Source organism: Vulpes lagopus, chromosome 21, assembly GCF_018345385.1.
Source record: "Vulpes lagopus strain Blue_001 chromosome 21, ASM1834538v1, whole genome shotgun sequence".
Taxonomy (NCBI): Eukaryota; Metazoa; Chordata; class Mammalia; order Carnivora; family Canidae; genus Vulpes; species Vulpes lagopus.
In genome coordinates, this window is record NC_054844.1 from 23,775,714 (window position 1) to 23,794,119 (window position 18,406).

At 38.3% G+C, this 18,406-nt stretch overlaps 1 protein-coding gene across 11 annotated transcripts in view; it reads right to left on the bottom strand.

Annotated features, from left to right (window-relative positions):
* The window catches only part of LMNTD1 (lamin tail domain containing 1), a 443,243-nt gene that overhangs the window by 164,721 nt on the left and 260,116 nt on the right, over positions 1–18,406 (bottom strand). For 4 of the 11 annotated variants that reach the window (XM_041736415.1, XM_041736417.1, XM_041736414.1 and 1 more), the window contains exons 2-3: positions 1,966–2,067; positions 902–955 (exon numbers count right to left, since the gene is read on the bottom strand). The exons of 3 other annotated variants lie outside the window; for them this stretch is intronic. In XM_041736415.1, coding sequence (XP_041592349.1) covers positions 902–955; positions 1,966–2,025 — 114 coding nt within the window. In that variant the 5' untranslated portion in view covers positions 2,026–2,067. Of the gene's footprint in view, positions 1–901; positions 956–1,965; positions 2,068–11,804; positions 11,864–18,406 lie in introns of those variants that run through there. 4 more of the 11 variants (XM_041736416.1, XM_041736420.1, XM_041736423.1 and 1 more) reach the window with 4 other exon arrangements.

Here is an 18,406-nt window from a genome sequence, read left to right on the forward strand (position 1 = left end):
ATAGGATAGAGCAAAGTCTTTGGGGTCAGAAAGACTTGAGTATGAATTTTGGTACCATCACATTACTGGCTATGTGACTACAGAGAAACTAGGAAAATTTTTTGAGCCTGTCTCTTAAATGGTAAATACATGCCTTAGAAAATTGGTGTAAATGTTAAATATACCAGTATAATGCCTGATAAATATTTAATAAATATTTAATATATGTTGATAAATATTAGCCTCAGTCTCTTGTCTCAAGGATTAACCAAATGTAATTCTTCAAAGGAAAAAGTCAGGGAATGGAAGCCACATCTAAACATACTTCTTTTTTTTCATTTTCCTAATAAACTAATGTAGAATCCTAATCGCATAATTCCTTTATATACTATCTCTTTGAACATTGTAGTAATAAATCACTGACAGAAAAGAAATATAATATTACTCTTCTGAATGGGATTGTTAAATATAATCAATATCAGAGGTGGGATTATCCTATAATTACATTTTTAAATTGATGATTCACTTTAACATCTATTTCTGGTTTATGAAAGGGTTGTCATAAAACCGTACCTGTTGCAGCTGAAAAACTAGCCAAGTCAAACAGTAAATAATACTTTGTCCTCAGACTGTTTAGACTTTATTTTTAACTGCCCTGATGGTTTTAAACACTATTTTAGGTTTTCAGTTCACAAATACTTGTCATTTTTAAAGTAACTATTATTAGTTGTTATTGTTTAAGTCTCAATCTACTATTTAGGGTTTTAATTTTTTCTTATTACACAAAAAATAATCATCTCTCCCTCTCTCTCTCTCTTTCTCATACACACACACAAAGTGAAGTTAATGCACTTCTTTCCTCAGATGAAGGAAAAAGCCAAGTCACTCCAAAAAAAAAAAAATTTAAAAACAACTAACTTACAAGCTGAAGATAACTGTAGTCAACATTTTGGGGTGTATTCTTCCAACTTTTTCCCTAGATAGATAGATAGATAGAATGTGTTTGAATTTCTGTATATTTACATTTATTTACTTCACAAAAATGGGGTGATATATTCTATTTTATGACCTATTTTTTCATGTATGCATATACATATATACCACTGTTTTAATGGTTTCAGTTAATAATTCTATGTACATTTTTCAACCAATATTCTTATTTAGATTATTTGACAATTTTCTATTATCCAGCCTCATAAACAGAGCTTTCACTAGGCTATACATATAAACTAGAAGAAGCCAAGGTGTAGGGCTTGTTGACTAGAGCGCCAGCTGGATTTTGGCCCTATTCACCCCGACTCACCCCTTTGATCAGATCCCATATATGGCAGCTCTGCTCTTAAATTTCCAAATATACCAGAAATGTTAAAGAACAATAAGCATAGAATCTCTCTATTAGAATGGATGAGCCTTTATTGAAGTCTTGAGCCATTTTGTATTATCAAGAGTTGCCAGATGGTATATAAAAGTACTGTCGTTTCCATGATTTGTCTTTATTGACTCATTAAATTCTCTGTGAAATCAAAATTAATTAAAGTGCCATAGATTTTACAGTTCATAGATGCACATAGTGCCCTGTCTCCAGTGTTATCACAAACATGCCCCTCGTTAAGGTACTCAGGTGCTGTCTTTTTTTTGTCCACAACAAAAATTAAAAGAGGTAACCTGGTGTCCTGAGTCTTTTTTTGCTTCAGACCAAGAAAATGATTGCTCATAGAGTCCCCAAAAGAATGGCCAATAATGACTATTGAAAGCCTTGATGAAGCCATTGTTATAGAAATATGACTGACTTTATGGGTGAAATAATCACATATCTATCTATCATCTATCTATCATCTATCTATCTATCTATCTATCTATCATCTATCATCTACCTATCTATTTCGAACATATAAGGAATTCAGTGGAAGTTTCCATCTGCTTCTGTTAAGAACTCCCTTTGGAGACACTACAAGGCCAATTACCTAGGAGTTGGTGGACACTGACCTCTAACCTGGGCCCCTGGTCCCAAGCTTCTGTTGTCTCCTCCTGTGCTCCAACTGTCATTCTTATGATAAATGTTCTATTGCTGGTCTCTTTAGAGAGGAGCTGTTAAAGGAAAGGGAAGATTATTTGCGAGTGGGTAGGAAAATGTTCCAACAAAAGAATGAAATGAAGTAATTAGCTTCCTTCTATATATAAGCATCAGCACTGCTGCCAAATCTTCAGACTGTAGTGAGCGAAGAAATAATGACATTGCTGATGCAAGGCAGAGTCCCCTTCAGTCACTGACCAATCATGGGTAAAGCCACCCTCCTCTTTACCCCATGGGAGGATGAACGTTGGTGGTGCCTGAAAATAGGATACTTCTCATCTTACTAAAACATTTAAAAATGGGAACCACTGCCCGAAAGGGATGACTATGTAAGATAAAAAGCCCTGAGGGAACTTTATTTATTTATTTATTTTAATTTTTATTTATGATAGTCACACAGAGAGAGAGGGAGGCAGAGACACAGGCAGAGGGAGAAGCAGGCTCCATGCACCGGGAGCCCAACGTGGGATTCGATCCCGGGTCTCCAGGATTGTGCCCTGGGCCAAAGGCAGGCGCCAAACCGCTGTGCCACCCAGGGATCCCCGGAACTGAAGTTTTTAAAGATGATATGCCCCTTTAAGAAGTGAGGGATCTGTGGGATGGTATTGACTGATTGTTCATTTTTGCTGTATATTAAAGGTCTTGCTATGGCCTAGAATAAAGCTCAAGAGAAACAATACTATCACCCTATTCTGGTGAGCCTAAGGTCCGACAGGAATCTCAAAGCTATGAGGAAAGGCTTCTTAAACTTGACCTGTGCTGTATTATTTTAGAAAATGAGGGAAGATCATGGGTTGTCTATTTCTCATAGACAATTTGACATTGTGGATTATTGGAAAATATGAATGCAAGAATGGACAATTGGAAAGATTATAGCAGAAGGATAAAAAGAAGAATATCTGGGCTTGACCCTAGTCAGTTACAAGTTAGCTGTTAGCTTTGTCTAAGAGATGGAATGATATGGCTACTATATGGAATGAGGTTTCTTCACTTTCATCTGGAGGAGAGAGTTGAAGAAAGGAAACTGGTGGGTTTGCGGAGGGCCTGGAAGTGCTTTGTGGAAAAGGATGCCACCAAGTATGGAAATTAATAGTTTACTTCAAGGAGTACCATAAGAACTAACCAAAGAGTTTTTAAAGAATAGAGGTAGTTGGATGTGGATGGTAAGAGTTAAGAAGAGTGAGAAGAAAAAAGAAAAAGCAGAAAAGGTAAGAAGTTTACATTTTGAAGTTTTTCTTAAACTCCCTGGCCTCTTACCTTCCTACTTCTCTATCTCAGGTCTAACCTTCCAAATAACACTGCCCCTAGGAAGCGTCTATTCCTAGCCTGAATGAAATGTCTTCATCTGGGTCCTTAAACTCACAGTGTCCATCTCTCATCACAAAGGTCTGCAATGACCCAAATTTGCTTATCTGTCTATCCGGTAGTCCCTGAGCCTCATGAGTTCAGTACCACATACCCATTTTGCTGCCTGCTGTGGTCTTAGAACCTAGAGCAATGCCTAGTGCATACTGAGTGTTCAAAAGTATGTTGAATGAATAAATTGCAGGGGGAGGGAGCAGGAGTCATAGGAGAGAGAATAGCCTGATGAGAGAGGAGCAGATTCATGGGATGGGCAAGGTCCATAGGTAGAGAATTGATGCAGTTTGGGAATTTAAAGAAGCACCACAGAGTGTGAGAGAGTGGCAAAGACAGGACTTGAAGGGCAACTGGGATTGATCACTAAGAGCCCTCAAACCATGTGAAAGAGATTAGAATTAATGCTGAGGATAGTGTGGATACATTGACAGGAGTTGGGAAGTAATGTGATTAAATTTGTCTGTTTAGGAAGAGAAGTTGGGGAGTAATGTGATTAAATTTGTCTGTTTAGAAAGAGGAAGTTTGCTGCAGCTTGGAAAACTGATTGGAGAGGGGCCAGCATGGAGGCAAGGAGCTCATTTAGAAGACAGTTGCAGATATCTATGGGAGATATCATCCTGGGTTGAGCCATGTAGTGCAGAAGGGATAGAAAAAGTGAATGAATTTATGAACTAGTTCAAAAGTAAAGTTGATAGAGTTTTGATATTGATTGGAGAATAAGGAATAAAAAAGAAGTTAAAATCGATAGCTATATTTTAACATTGATAGTTTGAGCAAATAGATACTGAATGGTACCATTCACTAAGATAAGCAAATAAGAGAGTATTTTTGTGCTTTTGTAAAATAGCTTTGGGCAAGTTAAAGTCAAAGTGCCTCTGCAATATTGAAGAGGACACATCTGGAGGCAGTTTAATATGCACATCTCGAGAGCTCAGGTGAATAACAGAGCTGGAGACACAAAAGTGGTGATCATGGGCAGAGGTGGTAACTAAAGCCAGGGAAATTGGGATGCCTGCGTGGCTCAGTGGTTGAGCATCTGTCTTCTGCTCAGGGCACTATCCTAGGGTAAGGCTCCATCCCAGGAGTCTCACATCAGGCTCCCCATGGGGAGCCTGCTTCTCCCTTCTGCTTATGTCTCTGCCTCTCTCTGTGTGTCTCTCGTCAATAGATAAATATTTTTAAAAACCTTAAAAAAAAAAAAAAAGCCAGAGAAGTTGATGAAATTGCTCAGAGAAGTACGTAGAGGGAGAAGACATGAAGATTTGGAACTCTGAAGAATGGACACTTTTTTTTAAGGGCAGAAAAAGAACCCTAAAAAGAGTAGCACAACAAAGCAGTCTCAGAGATAGGTATCACAGAAGCAGAAAGAATTCATTTCAAGTAGAATGAGTGGTCTAAATATCAAAGTCTATAAGAAGTTGGGTTAACAACTGAGACAATGTCAATTAAATTTAACACCAATGCAGTAATTCATTACTTTTATATAAGAATAGCTACAGGGGATCCCTGGGTGGCGCAGCGGTTTGGCGCCTGCCTTTGGCCCAGGGCGCGATCCTGGAGACCCGGGATCGAATCCCACGTCGGGCTCCTGGTGCATGGAGCCTGCTTCTCCCTCTGCCTGTGTCTCTGCCTCTCTCTCTATCTCTCTGTGACTATCATAAATAAATAAAAATTAAAAAAAAAAAAGAATAGCTACAATAAAAGTTTTGGAACAGAAGCCAGATTACACTGGGTTGAAAAATGAATGGGAGATAACAGTGTGAATACAATGAGTATGAGCAAATATTTCAAGAAGTTTGACTATAAAGGGGCAAGTACTTCCATAGTTTTCAAAGCCCTTAATGATCCAGTCACTATGGGAAGAGATAATTGGCAATTTGTTGTGGCCCAAGAAAGAACAAAAAGCAAAATAGACCCCCAAGAGCTATGGATAAAACCTTGGAGGGGGTGGTTTCAGAAGGCAGAAAAAAGTGAGTTTGCTGGGAAAGTTCCATTTTAAACTCTGATATGATGAATGGTATTTTGCTGAGTTGAAAATACACAAAAGCAATTAGAGAGAGGAATGGAATTGACTGAGGTGCTCTGGCTGAGATGAACATTTTAGGAGTTCTATGCAGTAGTGGCATCTATGACAGTCCACAGGTATAAGACTTCCAGGGGAAAAATGTGAATGAGAGAAACAGACAACCAAGGACAGTAATGTCACAGTAATCCACTGATATTTGTCACCTAGGAAATAGGTACTCTCCCTAATTGGACAACTGGATAAGGACAGTCAAAATATCATTTTTATCTAGACTTTTAAAACTTTACCAAATTATCATGAGAATAGACACATTTAAACTTTTGATTATTAAAGACAAGTTTATGCCTCCATCCACAGGCTATATGTTGCACAATACTCTTGACTTTACAACTTGAAATTCATTCAGTGAAATTTATTCAGATATCTTTAGTATTTTCTGTATTACATAATTTCTATAAACAATATATTTCCCACTATAAACTACTATTTATAAGTATGTAGTAAAATTGTGAGAGATACAAATGTAGAGTTCAGGCTCTCTCTGAATGGATACTGAATGGTGTCATGCGTTTGGGCAATAGCCAGAATGTGGGTGACTGACAAGAGTGCTGTATTAGGAGGTGGAACCTGAAAAGGTGAGTGGAAGTCAGACCATTACATGTCTTCAATGTTCTGCTAAGTACTTTTAGTTTCATTCTGCAGGCAAGAGAAAATCACTGAATTATTGTGGGAAGAGGAGAGAGGCTTAGATCTGAGTTTTAGAAGGAATTCTGCTAATTACTTGGCTCTTAAAACGTTTTTGTTGGCTGAATGGAGAAATTAGACTAAAGATGGGGGTTAGGTCGAAGGAAAGGTGCTATTACTGTTTGGAAGATAATGAGAGATAAGGTGGAAGTTCTCTCATTCAGTAAAATCAGGGACCAAATTTGGTCAGTCATTTGCAAAACTTATCAAATCAGAGAACAACAACAAAACAAGATGTTTACCTTGGATATTTATAGTTTAACTTAAGACACATATGAGTACATTTATCCTGCAATTATATACGAGAATGTTAAGATCCCTTCTTTGAGTACGGTTTGCTAATTGGAGTTTTGTATTTTTTTTCTTGCATGAACCACACCCGTGTTTCTGTTTCTTTAAATTGCAGCAAAACAGCAATTGGAATGTAGAATCTTAAAGAAGTTTCCATAAGAGTTTTCCCCAATCATTTTTGGTTCACCTTCTCCATACTTATATGGATTATAAAATTTTCAGCCACTTATTCTCATCTTGTCTTTCCAACAAATTCAGCTTAGTTTTCATAGAAAGAGCTCTCTTCCACACTCATATCTCCTTAGTTTAAACAGTATTTCATTAAATATTGTAACACAATAAAAAGTACAATTGAACTGTCTGGCTTAAGAACAAAATACAACTCTTTTTTGGTAAACACGCAACTAAATTGATGGAACCAGGAATATTCAGCGTTCCAGGCAATCTCTTACTAGTTTCCAGTGATGAGTGTGTAAGAGAATTGAAGGGTGTTATTAATGACATGATCTGACTAATTGGGGATTGGCTAGCTGTGATGATCTGAGCTGGGCTACAGCAGTGGAGATAGAGGAGAACAAACAGAAAAGGCATCAAGACATTGGTTACCTTTGGAAATAAACAGGCTTGAGTTCATATACTGACTTTATCACTGATCTCTAAACATCCAAGTTTCCGTTTTATTACAAGTAAAATAAGAATGAGGCAGAACATAGTGAAAGATTGGGAAAATGCACCTAATGTACTTAGCATGTGCCTGACAAAAGTAAATAATTAATATGATATTAAGTCAATAGAATTTGATGTTGAATTCAGGAAAGTAAAGAGTCAAAGATGACTCCTTATTGTCTTTCTTGGCTGAATAAAAGATAATAATACCACTAACTGAAATGGAAACACAAGAGGAGAAGTAGGTTTGGCAGATAAAATAATAGTGTTAGTTTTGGATGTATTGAGTTTCCTGGTGTGATATTCATATTGAGGTGATGAGAAGGCAGTTGGAAATGTTATTCTGACTTTCAGTGAGAGATCTTGGTTAGTGATCTCAACTCAAAGTCATCTACACAGAATGATACATGAAGCCATGAAATGGATAGGTTTGGGCATAAAGGGAATGAGGACACGGCAGGTTAGTTGTCTGGGGAAATACACAATCAGACATGAGGCAAAATCCAAGATACAAGAGGAACCAGCTGGGGTAGTTAGGCAATAGTGGCATGTTCAGGAGACATAGATATAGGTTTAGATAATTAGATGACTTCCATCTAATCTTGCGCATTGTCTTGGCCCAGCCTCCCAAGCCTCAGACAACTTTTTCACTCCAGAAGCATCTTAAAGCTCTCCCAATAGCACTGAAGAGTAGGTGGCTATGAAACATAGTAGTTTCATAGTAGTTTTTGAAAGGGAACATATATTTCATAGTAGTTTTTGAAAGGTAAGCAAGACGGAGAGGAATTTTTTTTCTAATAGTTAGGGTTAGGGCTCAAGAGAAGACTTGAACACGTTTCCAGGTGAAGGGAAGAGAACCAGTAGAAAGAGAATTTTTTTGAAATTAGAAATCAAAAATGGTTCACTTTGAATATGAGATTGTAGGTGATTTTTATATTCATTTTAGTTCCCTTCTGTATTTTACAAATTGTCTGCGTTGGGAATATAAATAATGGACTTGGAAAAAAATATTTTCTCTTACATCAAATTGGGGTTAGTCTATGAAACAATGTTCCAGGAGCATCTGATAGGCTCAGTCAGTGGGTTAAACATCTGCCTTCAGCTCAGGTCATGATCCCAGGGTCCTGGGATTGAGCCTCCACATCAGGCTTTCTGCTCAGCTGGGAGTCTGCTTCTCTCTCTCCCTCTGCCCCTCCCCTGCTCCTGCTCTCCCTCTCTCTCTCTCTCTCTCTCTCTCTCTCAAATAAATAAATAAGTAAATAAATAAATAAATAAATAAAATATTTTTAAAAAATGTTCCAGAAAAAGTAGAATGAGGTGATAGAGACACTCCTCCCATTGAGAAAAGAAATAAAAGAGAATGACTTAAGATTCAGAGACATTTTGAAGTGGAGGTGAGAGAACTTGAGGGAAATCACATTGTTTGGCCTCTATATTTTTAAGTAAATTAAGAGGCAAGGTAGTTTGCTGAAACCAAGGAAGAAATATAGGCCTAGAATACAGAAATAAAATGTTTTTAAAATTCAATATGAGAAAAAAAATAAAATAAAAAAAAAATTCAATATGAGGAACAGAAAAGGATTTACCTTGAAATTGGTAAAAAAAAAAATCATTGCAAAGAGCTGGAGGCCCAGCTGAAGTTGGATAATATGTATGTATAGTGTAGCCAGTTACTGAGTTATCTCCTATGGCAACACTTACCCATCTATATAGCCCCTGCAGTTAGAATTCGCCAGGCAGATGTCAGGGAGTCAGCAGGTGAGGAAATCTAAGGTAGCCCCCATGCCCACTCCCATGAAACCTGCTCTTTTCTTGTGTTCTCTGTCTCAGGCAATGATGCCACCAGCACTTCTGTTGCTAATTACAGGAACCTTTGAATCATCCTAGGTCCCTCTTTCTCTTTCACAAACCCCACCTAAACAATCACTAAACTCTGCCTACTTCTTCTAACCCTTCTCCCACCTTTACCGTCACCATGCTCGTCCAGACTACTCTCATACTCTAGCCCTGACTATTGCCTTGGCCTCTTAACTGCTCCCTCATATCTGTTTCTGCCTCACTCAATTCCATTCTTTGCACTTTGTCTTTTATTTAAAAAAAAAAATCAAGTGTTGTTTCACTCTTTTAAGACCCTTAAAAGGCTTCACACTGCCTTTAGGATAAGGACCAAAATTCTCAACATGGCCCACCAGGCTCTTATGCTCCGGCTCCTGTGACATCTCCAGACTCACCTGGCATAGTGCCTCTCCTTGCTCTCTATTCCACGGCCATATAAGCCTTCCCTCTGCTCAAAAATATGGAGATGAAAAGTGACCAATAGAAGCAGAGATGGAGGGTTTGGACAGATGCTATGGACTTCAGAGAAAAGGAAAATAATAAGATAAAACATAAATTAGACTGAGCATTGACCCAGAAGGGTTGAATAATTTAAACCAGCAAGAAAAGAGGTGAAATTTACATCTTGTCTAGCTTTCCCAGTGCTTAGGGGCTCATGAGGAAGCTCAGTTCTATTTTAAGGAATAAAAACTAAGATCCTTCACAGAGCACCAGACCCTGTACGACAACAGTTTCTGGGACACTTTCCCTGGATGCCCTACAGCATCTCACCCTCAGCAGCTCCCTCCTCAGTCTCTACTCCTGTGCATCTCCGTAAGCCACACCTGTGCCAGAGCCAAGCTATCTATCCTGGCTCCTCTCATACCTGGTCCTACTGACATGGCCCCTCAGGCCTTCTGAGCCAGAGGCTCAGCTTACTCTTCCCCCAGTCTCGTTCCCTTATCCAGTCTCTTCTCCCATCTACCCTCAGCTCAGATACTAGGTTAGTCTTTCTGGATCATCAACACCATCACAGTACTCTCAGGTTGAAAAAGAAAAAAAAAATAAGTAGTGGAATGTAGGGAAAAAATGCTGAGATTGTTTACTAAACTTGATACAAGGAGCAGGGAGGAAAAAAAGGAATGGCCTGTGTTTCAAAGGATTATGATTCAAGTGGATTATCAGAGGAAGGCCAAATTTAAGTCATTTGTATCCTTAGTTTTCCAATAATTGAATTAGAAAATATGATAAGTCAAATATTTCTCTATATAGCTGTGAAATGGTTGGGCATTGAAGACAATACATATTAGTACAAAAAGCAGACCCTTTTTCTTAAATGAGGCACAAATTTCTGTAAAGCTTAGATTAACTTCCATACAAAAATTCCACAAAAATTTTCAGGTTTTTGTTTCATGATAACAAGGTAACACTTAGGATGGTCATTGGGAAAAAAATGCCTTGGAAATTGGTTGAAACTCAGCAATGACTCAAGTGAGATCACCGGATGATATGTACAATTGATGTTCTCTCATTTCCTGACTTGCAGGTGACTCAGCCCTTGTTCAGCAGGGCCATGGAGACAAGTCATTGCTTGTGGCCTCAAAACCATATTACACAAAATTAGGTGCTCATAGTCCTCTTTTCTAGTGGATAGAGGACACAAAAGAACCGTATCTCAAACAGCATATTTGTTTAGGAAAGAGTCTTATTTCTAGGGATTATGGGAAGGGAGTCTCTTTCAACTGCTTTATGTAAATACCAAAGCACTTTTCAAAATGTTATGAGAGCATCAAATAACGGTTGTTATTTGACAAGTGAACAGTGGTTTTCTTTTTTTCCCCAAGATTTTATTTATTTATTCATGAGAGACACAGAGAGAGAGAGAGGCAGAGACATAGGCAGAGGGAGAAGCAGGCTCCCTGTGGGGAGCCTACCACAAGACTTGATCCCAGGACCCCAGGATCACGACCTAAGCCAAAGGCATACGTTCAACCACTGAGACACCCAGGTGCCCCTAAACAGTGGTTTTCAACTAGCTTCACAAATTATAGCCCCGAATCTGGCAAGCAAAGACATTCAGGAAATGCTAAAGCCTCAAGCTTTACATGTCATTTGTCTATATAGAAGATTGATATCCCATCGTGAGCCTAAACTTGGTTCAAACATTCTGGATGTGTACTGAATGATATCCTGAAGCACTTTTGGAGGACTCAAAATCTTGATCAAGAAACACATTTTCAGTTAGAAGAAATAACTCTGAGTGCAGTCTTCTATTTAGCCTCATGGATCACAACAGGATGAGAGAGGGAGAGAGCTGGGAGCTTGATTTGGCTCCTAAGATAGCATGACCCAGAGGGTTCACATCTCCCTTCATTTCAGACCTTCATTCAGCTTTAGTGCTACAAAAAAGTTTAATGGTATCACCCAGTGTGAGATATAGGATCAGGAGCCACACCTGGCAGGAGGGGATTTGTTAGGACCTTCACTGTGGACTGTGAGAAATACTTGTGGAGGGTAAAGGCTAAGACAATTCACAAATTTCAGGCTTGGCCAACTGATAGTGGTAATGGTACTTCCTGATATAGAGAATAAAGGAGAAACATGATGAGTGGGTCAGTTTTAGACATGTTAATTTTGAGATGCTTAAGAAATTTCTTAGGGAAGGTGTTAATAAGGCAGTTAGAGCTTTAGAGAGTGTTGGGTAGAGCTATAAATTTAGTGTCATAAGTTTAGAGATGTCAGTTGAAGTAATGAGGAGATGGTTCAGAGAAAGTATGTGAAGAGAGCAAAAAAAGACTGCAAAACCCTAGGATTATCCATACTGAAAGGAGTAGTAAAAAGTGAGCTCACGGGATCCCTGGGTGGTGCAGCGGTTTAGCGCCTGCCTTTGGCCCAGGGCGCGATCCTGGAGACCCGGCATGGAATCCCACATCGGGCTCCTGGTGCATGGAGCCTGCTTCTCCCTCTGCCTATGTCTCTGCCTCTCTCTCTCTCTCTCACTGTGTGCCTATCATAAATAAATAAAATAAAATAAAAAAAGTGAGCTCACTGGGAAATGTTTGAGTAACAGAGTAAGCTTAGACGGCACAAGGAGATCTGAAGGAAGTTGCTACCCAAAGAAATTACACTTAGAACTAAATCTGCAGTTGTTTTCAGAAAAGTATATTATTTTTTGTTTCCAGGTCTTCCTTTTCAGAGGAACTAGTAACCTCAGAGTATTAAATCTGAAACTGGATTTTCAAATAAAGGAAATATTTTTAAGGACTTTAAGGATGTAAATCAGCAAGTAGTTGAGCCAGGGAACAATAAACAGTCATTAGCTGAAACATGGCAATGTAAATCCTAGAAACTTTTATTTCTTTTTAAAAATTGATAGTCTAGTAAGACACTAATAGCATAAAGAGTCACATTAATTGGTGCTTATAAAGTGACTAATCTCTTTATTTCCTTTCTAGTCATTTGAAACATTCTATAAGATGCCCTTGTTAAAAAGAAAAAGTATTTTAAAAGAAACTTTACAAGAGCTCTCATTTTGCAAGGTTTTAGAGTGTGGTGGCATGATTTTCAGCATCGTAAGTCAACAACAGCCAACTTTAAATCAGACATTTTTATGTAGGTTCAGAAGATATGCAGGACTGTGAACTCTAACACTGAAATTTCAGAAAGTAACTCTTCCATTTTTTAACTAGAAAATAAACAGATTGCTAGCTTCTTTGTAAAAAGGTCCTACATGATAAAAAATGAGGATAACCGCTTTGCCAAGTCCTTCTATTTTTTCCTTCCTTAGGAAGAAATGAACCACTTAACATCTGCCCTTACATAAGATGGCATGGAGCTCTATGCCCCAGTCCCACATTCTCCATGTCCTGTCCCATGAGGAATCCCATCCACAGCAAGCCTCTGTTCTCCAGAAGAGCTCAGGTGGGATGTTAAAGAGGATGATGAATGCAAACACATTACTTATGGGTCTTCCCTATACATTTCTCATGGTACTGAGAAGTTAGAAGATGACCATGACTTCAAAGTTGGTTTCTCTACTTATTGATTCCCAGAACTCCAAAGTCCTCAGGAACTGAACAAACAATTGCTGAAACTAGCAATTAGTAGGCCCCATTTCCTCTTTGTCTATCCTTGGCTGGTTCTAATGATCTTCCATCTATATGTTCAGTCTTGCTCTTTTTGGACCGGAAGTATTTACAAGCCTTGGGCCCTTGATCTCTTCACAGTCAGGAAAGTTTAATATGAAATGTCCTGGAGGGAAATCTGTCGGCTTGTACTATGCTAGTAAGCATCCTGCTGCCTGCCATACATTAGGGTGTGAAGCCCTGTTACTGGCCCATATATTGCCTTTACTTCTCTATGATGTTCCCAGGGGTCTCCTGTACTTGCCTTGACTTTGAGAACTGGCCTCCTTTGTCCTTGCTGGCTCTACCACACTTGAAGCTTTGCCTTGATTCTAATTCAGAGGCCACGTCTCTGCTATTCTTATATAGGCCAACTGGATAGAGCCTGTCAATCTCTATGAACTCACATCATGGACTTCCATGGCTGACCACTTACTAGAGGCCATTACAACCCTAAAACTTGGTGCTTTCTGCCTCCCAGGTGGATCTGTCCTGCTACCCTGGAATTGGTACAGGTCTCCTTGGGCCAGGCCTACATTACTAAGGGGGACAATAGCAGATTAATTACACTGCTCTCTGCTCTAATTTGCTAAGAATAAAAACTTGATGTATCCCTAACAGATTCCAAATTATGCCATTAACATCTAATATACAAGAATGCTTCATTCTACATCAAAACTATGTCATTAATTATCTGTTTAATGAACCTCCTTGATAAAGTAAATACATTTCTAAAAGATTTTATTTATTTATTTATTCATTCATTGATTCATTCATCAGAGACATGGAGAGAGAGAGAGAGAGAGAGAGAGAGAAAAAGGTAGAGACACAGGCAGAGGGAGAAGCAGGCTCCATGCAGGAAGCCTGATGTGGGACTCGATCTGGGACTCTGGGATCACACCCTGAGTCAAAGGCAGATGCCCAACCACTGAGCAACTGAGGCATCCCCAGTAAATAAAATTTTTTAATGTGTTTAGATCACATGGATGTGGTACCTGAGTATTAGTAACAACCTTTGCAAATAATTTTTTTTTAAGTAAACTAACCTGGTCCACAGGTTTATCCATGACTCTCCCAATTTTAGACTGAAAATCCTACAAACAGATGTTTGCTTACCCTAGGAAAATTAGTCTCTCTTGTTGGCCTTGATCTGTATGCAGAATGAGAAAGGACCCAGCAATAACTATATATAAAATTATAATGTGATGATTCTCTTTTAAATTGCAGCCTCTGGGGCACCTTGAGCACTTCAGATCACATTGTGATCCTGGGGTCCTGGTATGGAGTACCGCATCAGGCTTCCTGCAGGGAGACTGATTCTCTCTCTGCCTATGTCTCTGCCTCTCTCTGTGTATTTCTCATGAATAAATAAATAAAACCTTTTAAAAAAATAAAATAAGTTGCAGTCTCTTCATGTCCATTCAATATACTGTAACTACACAGTGCTTCCAGCTAAATGGGTCCTTTCCACTTAGACCACTTTTCTTTCCAAGGGACCTTTTTCATTCCCTATGTGACACATTCTGTTCCAAAGATCATCATTAACACTGCCCTCTTGATTTCAGAAGATCATCTTGACCCAGACAATGACCCTGGCTCTATGGGAAGTCTTTTATCCAAGCCTAGCAGTTGTCCCTGTTTTCTTATTGTTTTGACTGATGCATTGCAGAGTCCCATTTTCTCTATCCTACAGCAAGTGTTTTAAGTCTTTAAACCAGGAAAGGAGCAGAGACTCAAATGCTAGTGTAACCCAAATAAACAGTCCTTTTTGTTCCTTATTCTGCAGTACTTCTCATAGTCTTAATTTGCTACACACTATATACTGTCAATCCCCAAAGGAATCAAGGGTGTTCACTGTTGCCTACACATACTTGATAATGGATATCTTCAGAGAAATAACATTATTAATACCTTGTGGATATGATGTCAGGCTGTATAAAGTTTGAGAAATGCTAGTATAAGAGTTTTCCTTTGCAGGACGCAGACTTGCATGCCAGACTTTGGTGCCAGAAAGCTCTGGGTTCAAATCTTAGCTCCAGTGCTTTTTAGTTGGATGATTTACTTACCTATCTGTAAATCTTTTATTTAATTATATTTCCATATTGTTATTATTTTTTTTAAAAGAAAGCATGTAAGAAAGGAGAGAGTTTTAAAAGTAATTTTTGTTTCCTCTTGTATATGCCTGGTATCTACCTGCTGGGACTATTGTAGGGATTTACAGGCTTACATATGAAAAGAACCTATCATTCTACCTTAAAAACTTGTGTGGTTGGAACATGAACATCTCATTCCAATGACTATACCTATACCCCATGAGATATTAATAAATCAAAGCTAGAACTAAGAACAGAAAGCCAATGTGCTATGATTTAAGCAGAGAGTGCATGTACAACATCATTATCTACCATTTCAGGATTTCTTTCCTTTGAGACTTAACATTTTTATCATGTTAAATTGTTATCAAATGACCCCTTAGTGACATTGTTCAAAAGATAATGACATTGAGAAAAAGTAAATGGATAGAGTAAGAAGAGAACCAATGTGTATTTTTTGTTCTTCTTTGAGATCCATACAGCATACTAGCTAGTAAAGTCTCCTTTTAGGGACAGTGGTGCAAAAGGTCATAAAGAAGGCATTAAAGATACAGTTCCAGACCCTTCATACTCAACAAATATGGGATGAGAGGTTTAGAGCCCCAATTGTTAAATTCTTGAGCTAATTGTTCTTTTTGGGGAAAAACTTTCAAATCTCCACTGTCTTATTTCACAGACCAGATGTGTTCCAGAAAAGCTGACCTTCATTCAAGCTTATTAAGCATATTCCCATGGGCTCCCATTACGAAAACAGAGATACATTTCCATCTAGGCCTGTACATAGTCTATCATTATATAGTAGTGAAAAGGATCCCAAATTTTGTCTGCTATGCAATGCAAGGAATGGGAACTTTTCCCCTTATGAGACTTCAGTTTATTCTTAAAAATGGAGATAGTGATGATGAGGAGGAGGAGGAAGAAGAGGAGGATAATGTCTTTCCTCAGGGTGATTGCCAGGAACAAATTAAACAAGTTAAGTGGAAAAACTCTATTAAACTCCTACCACTCCAAGGATAGGAATTGTGTTTGTCTTGCTCATCATGGTGTTTCTAGGATGATCTCGGTGTTTGGTGTGTGGGTGGCAGCCAGTCTATCCATGTTAAAAGGGTAAATTCGTACTTTATAAACTCAAAATCTCTGAACAAATTCTTGTTTGATTTTTGTTCATTTCTTTATGTATCTTAAGAGTGTTTTATAACAGTGTTCTAGGACCTTTAGATTTTATTGCATCTACTGTTAACTCCATTTAATGTAAGAAAGAACTTTTTCAGATCAAAAAAACAAGTAGGAATAATGTCATCTCTTTATATTAGGCAGTTCTGCCCAAAAAAGAACCATTAGTATAGTTAAACTGTCCACAAATAACATTATTAGCATTTATCGAATGCTTACTGTTTTATGTGCTTACATGTAATAACCAATGAAATCCTTATAATTGCCCATGGGACAGCTATTTTTATAACAGCCACTAAATAGGTGAGAAAATTGAGTAACAGAAAGGTTAAGTAACTTCCCAAAGATTACAGAACCAGAATTCAAACCAGGTCAAGTGGCTCCACAGCCCTTACCCATAACCATCACACCTTGTTGCCTTTCTTAGTTCTTAATATTGTCTTTATTTTTCACTAGAGAAAACTTCATCATAAACTAGCACTGGTCTGAAGTCTAGAGAACCAATGATTTACTTTACTTGAGGATTCTTTTTGTTCTAACTATCCTTTCCTCTGAAACTCCACACCCCAGGAATTTCATCTACAACTTGGGATAAAAATGATAACCAGTTCTGGTCAGAAGATGATAATGTAAAAAAAAGAAAATATAAAACAGAGGCAGGCTTCCATTGGTAAAAAGAAGAAAATCAGAAGAAAAGGGAATAATACCTATGCTAATAGAGGGGACAATGTATCAGGAGCCATGAGCAAAATTAAAAGGGAGTTAAGTCAGTAGCCTCATGTACTAGTTGCTAAATTGTGGTGGAAAACCTGAAAAATGTACACCTATCCAATGGGCAACCTGGCAAGTGTTACCTTATTTAATCCACAAGACTGAAAAGAGCCAAGAGCATGAGTGGAATTGCACCAAACAGAGAAGAGGGTTTAAATGAAACTGAACTATACATACTTGGGGCCTCTCTTCAGTTTTATGAACAAATCAGTGCATAGGTAAGCCATCGTGTGGTCTATGCACTCTTGGGTAAACTTGGTTAGAAGCAATGAGGATTTCAGGAACAAGCATTTTCCCTTTGCTAGCTGCGTCCATGCCAGGCTCTGCCGGTGAGAAAGAGGCTGACTGTGAGGCTGAAGGGAGATGTGGGTACTTCCTTTGTTTCTTCCATACATCCTGGCTGCTTCCTATTCCTTTGGGCAGCTCCCCAGCACTTTTTTTTTCATCTGCAGTAGGTATTCCAGTGGCAATTGGTTGCAGCTTTCAGATTTGTTCCTCTTCACCTTCCCAGGAACAGCTTTAACAATCCCTTTCAGAATTACCAGCCAGTTAGTGCTCCCTCCTTAGAGGTCTGGCTCAATAGGGCAGGGACCCTTCCTCGTAGCTTTTAAATTTGGATACTTCCAACTTCTTGTTTTTGTTTCCACCATGTAGGACTGGGGGCTGTTTCCTACAGTTACCTCTAGGTTCCCTTTTGCCTTGTCAGTTCTCCAATCACCATTTGGTCAATCTCTTTGTTAAAATGGTATGGTTTCTGATTTATTGGCTGGACCTTGGTAGAACAATATCCATACTCATGTGTTTTTTGGCACTTATTATATTATTTATTTCCTTCACCTGACACTTTGCATTTGCAGATTTGCATTGTTGTAGAGGGTTTTTGTTTGTTTTCTGTATGGGTTCTGACTTACCATTTAGACAAAAATTTCTGGAAGCACAGAAAAAAAACTTACAATATTCAGATTCAGAAAGATATAGATTTAAGATCTGGTTTTTCCATTTCACAAAATAAATCATTTTGAGCAACTTATTTAACATCTCCATATGTCACTTTCTCATCTATAAAATGGTGATAATAATGACTGCTTCATATTGATGTTGAGAGGATTTAACTACTAAAATATATATAAAGCACCTTAATAAAGGTACTCAATATGTAAAGGTGCTCAGCAAATGGCCTTTCAGTTTATAGGTGTCTATGCATGATTGCCTAAGATACTGACTTGTGCACAGTAGGCACTCAACATATATTTGGTGGTAATGATGATGATTTAGGGTTTTTGTATTTATG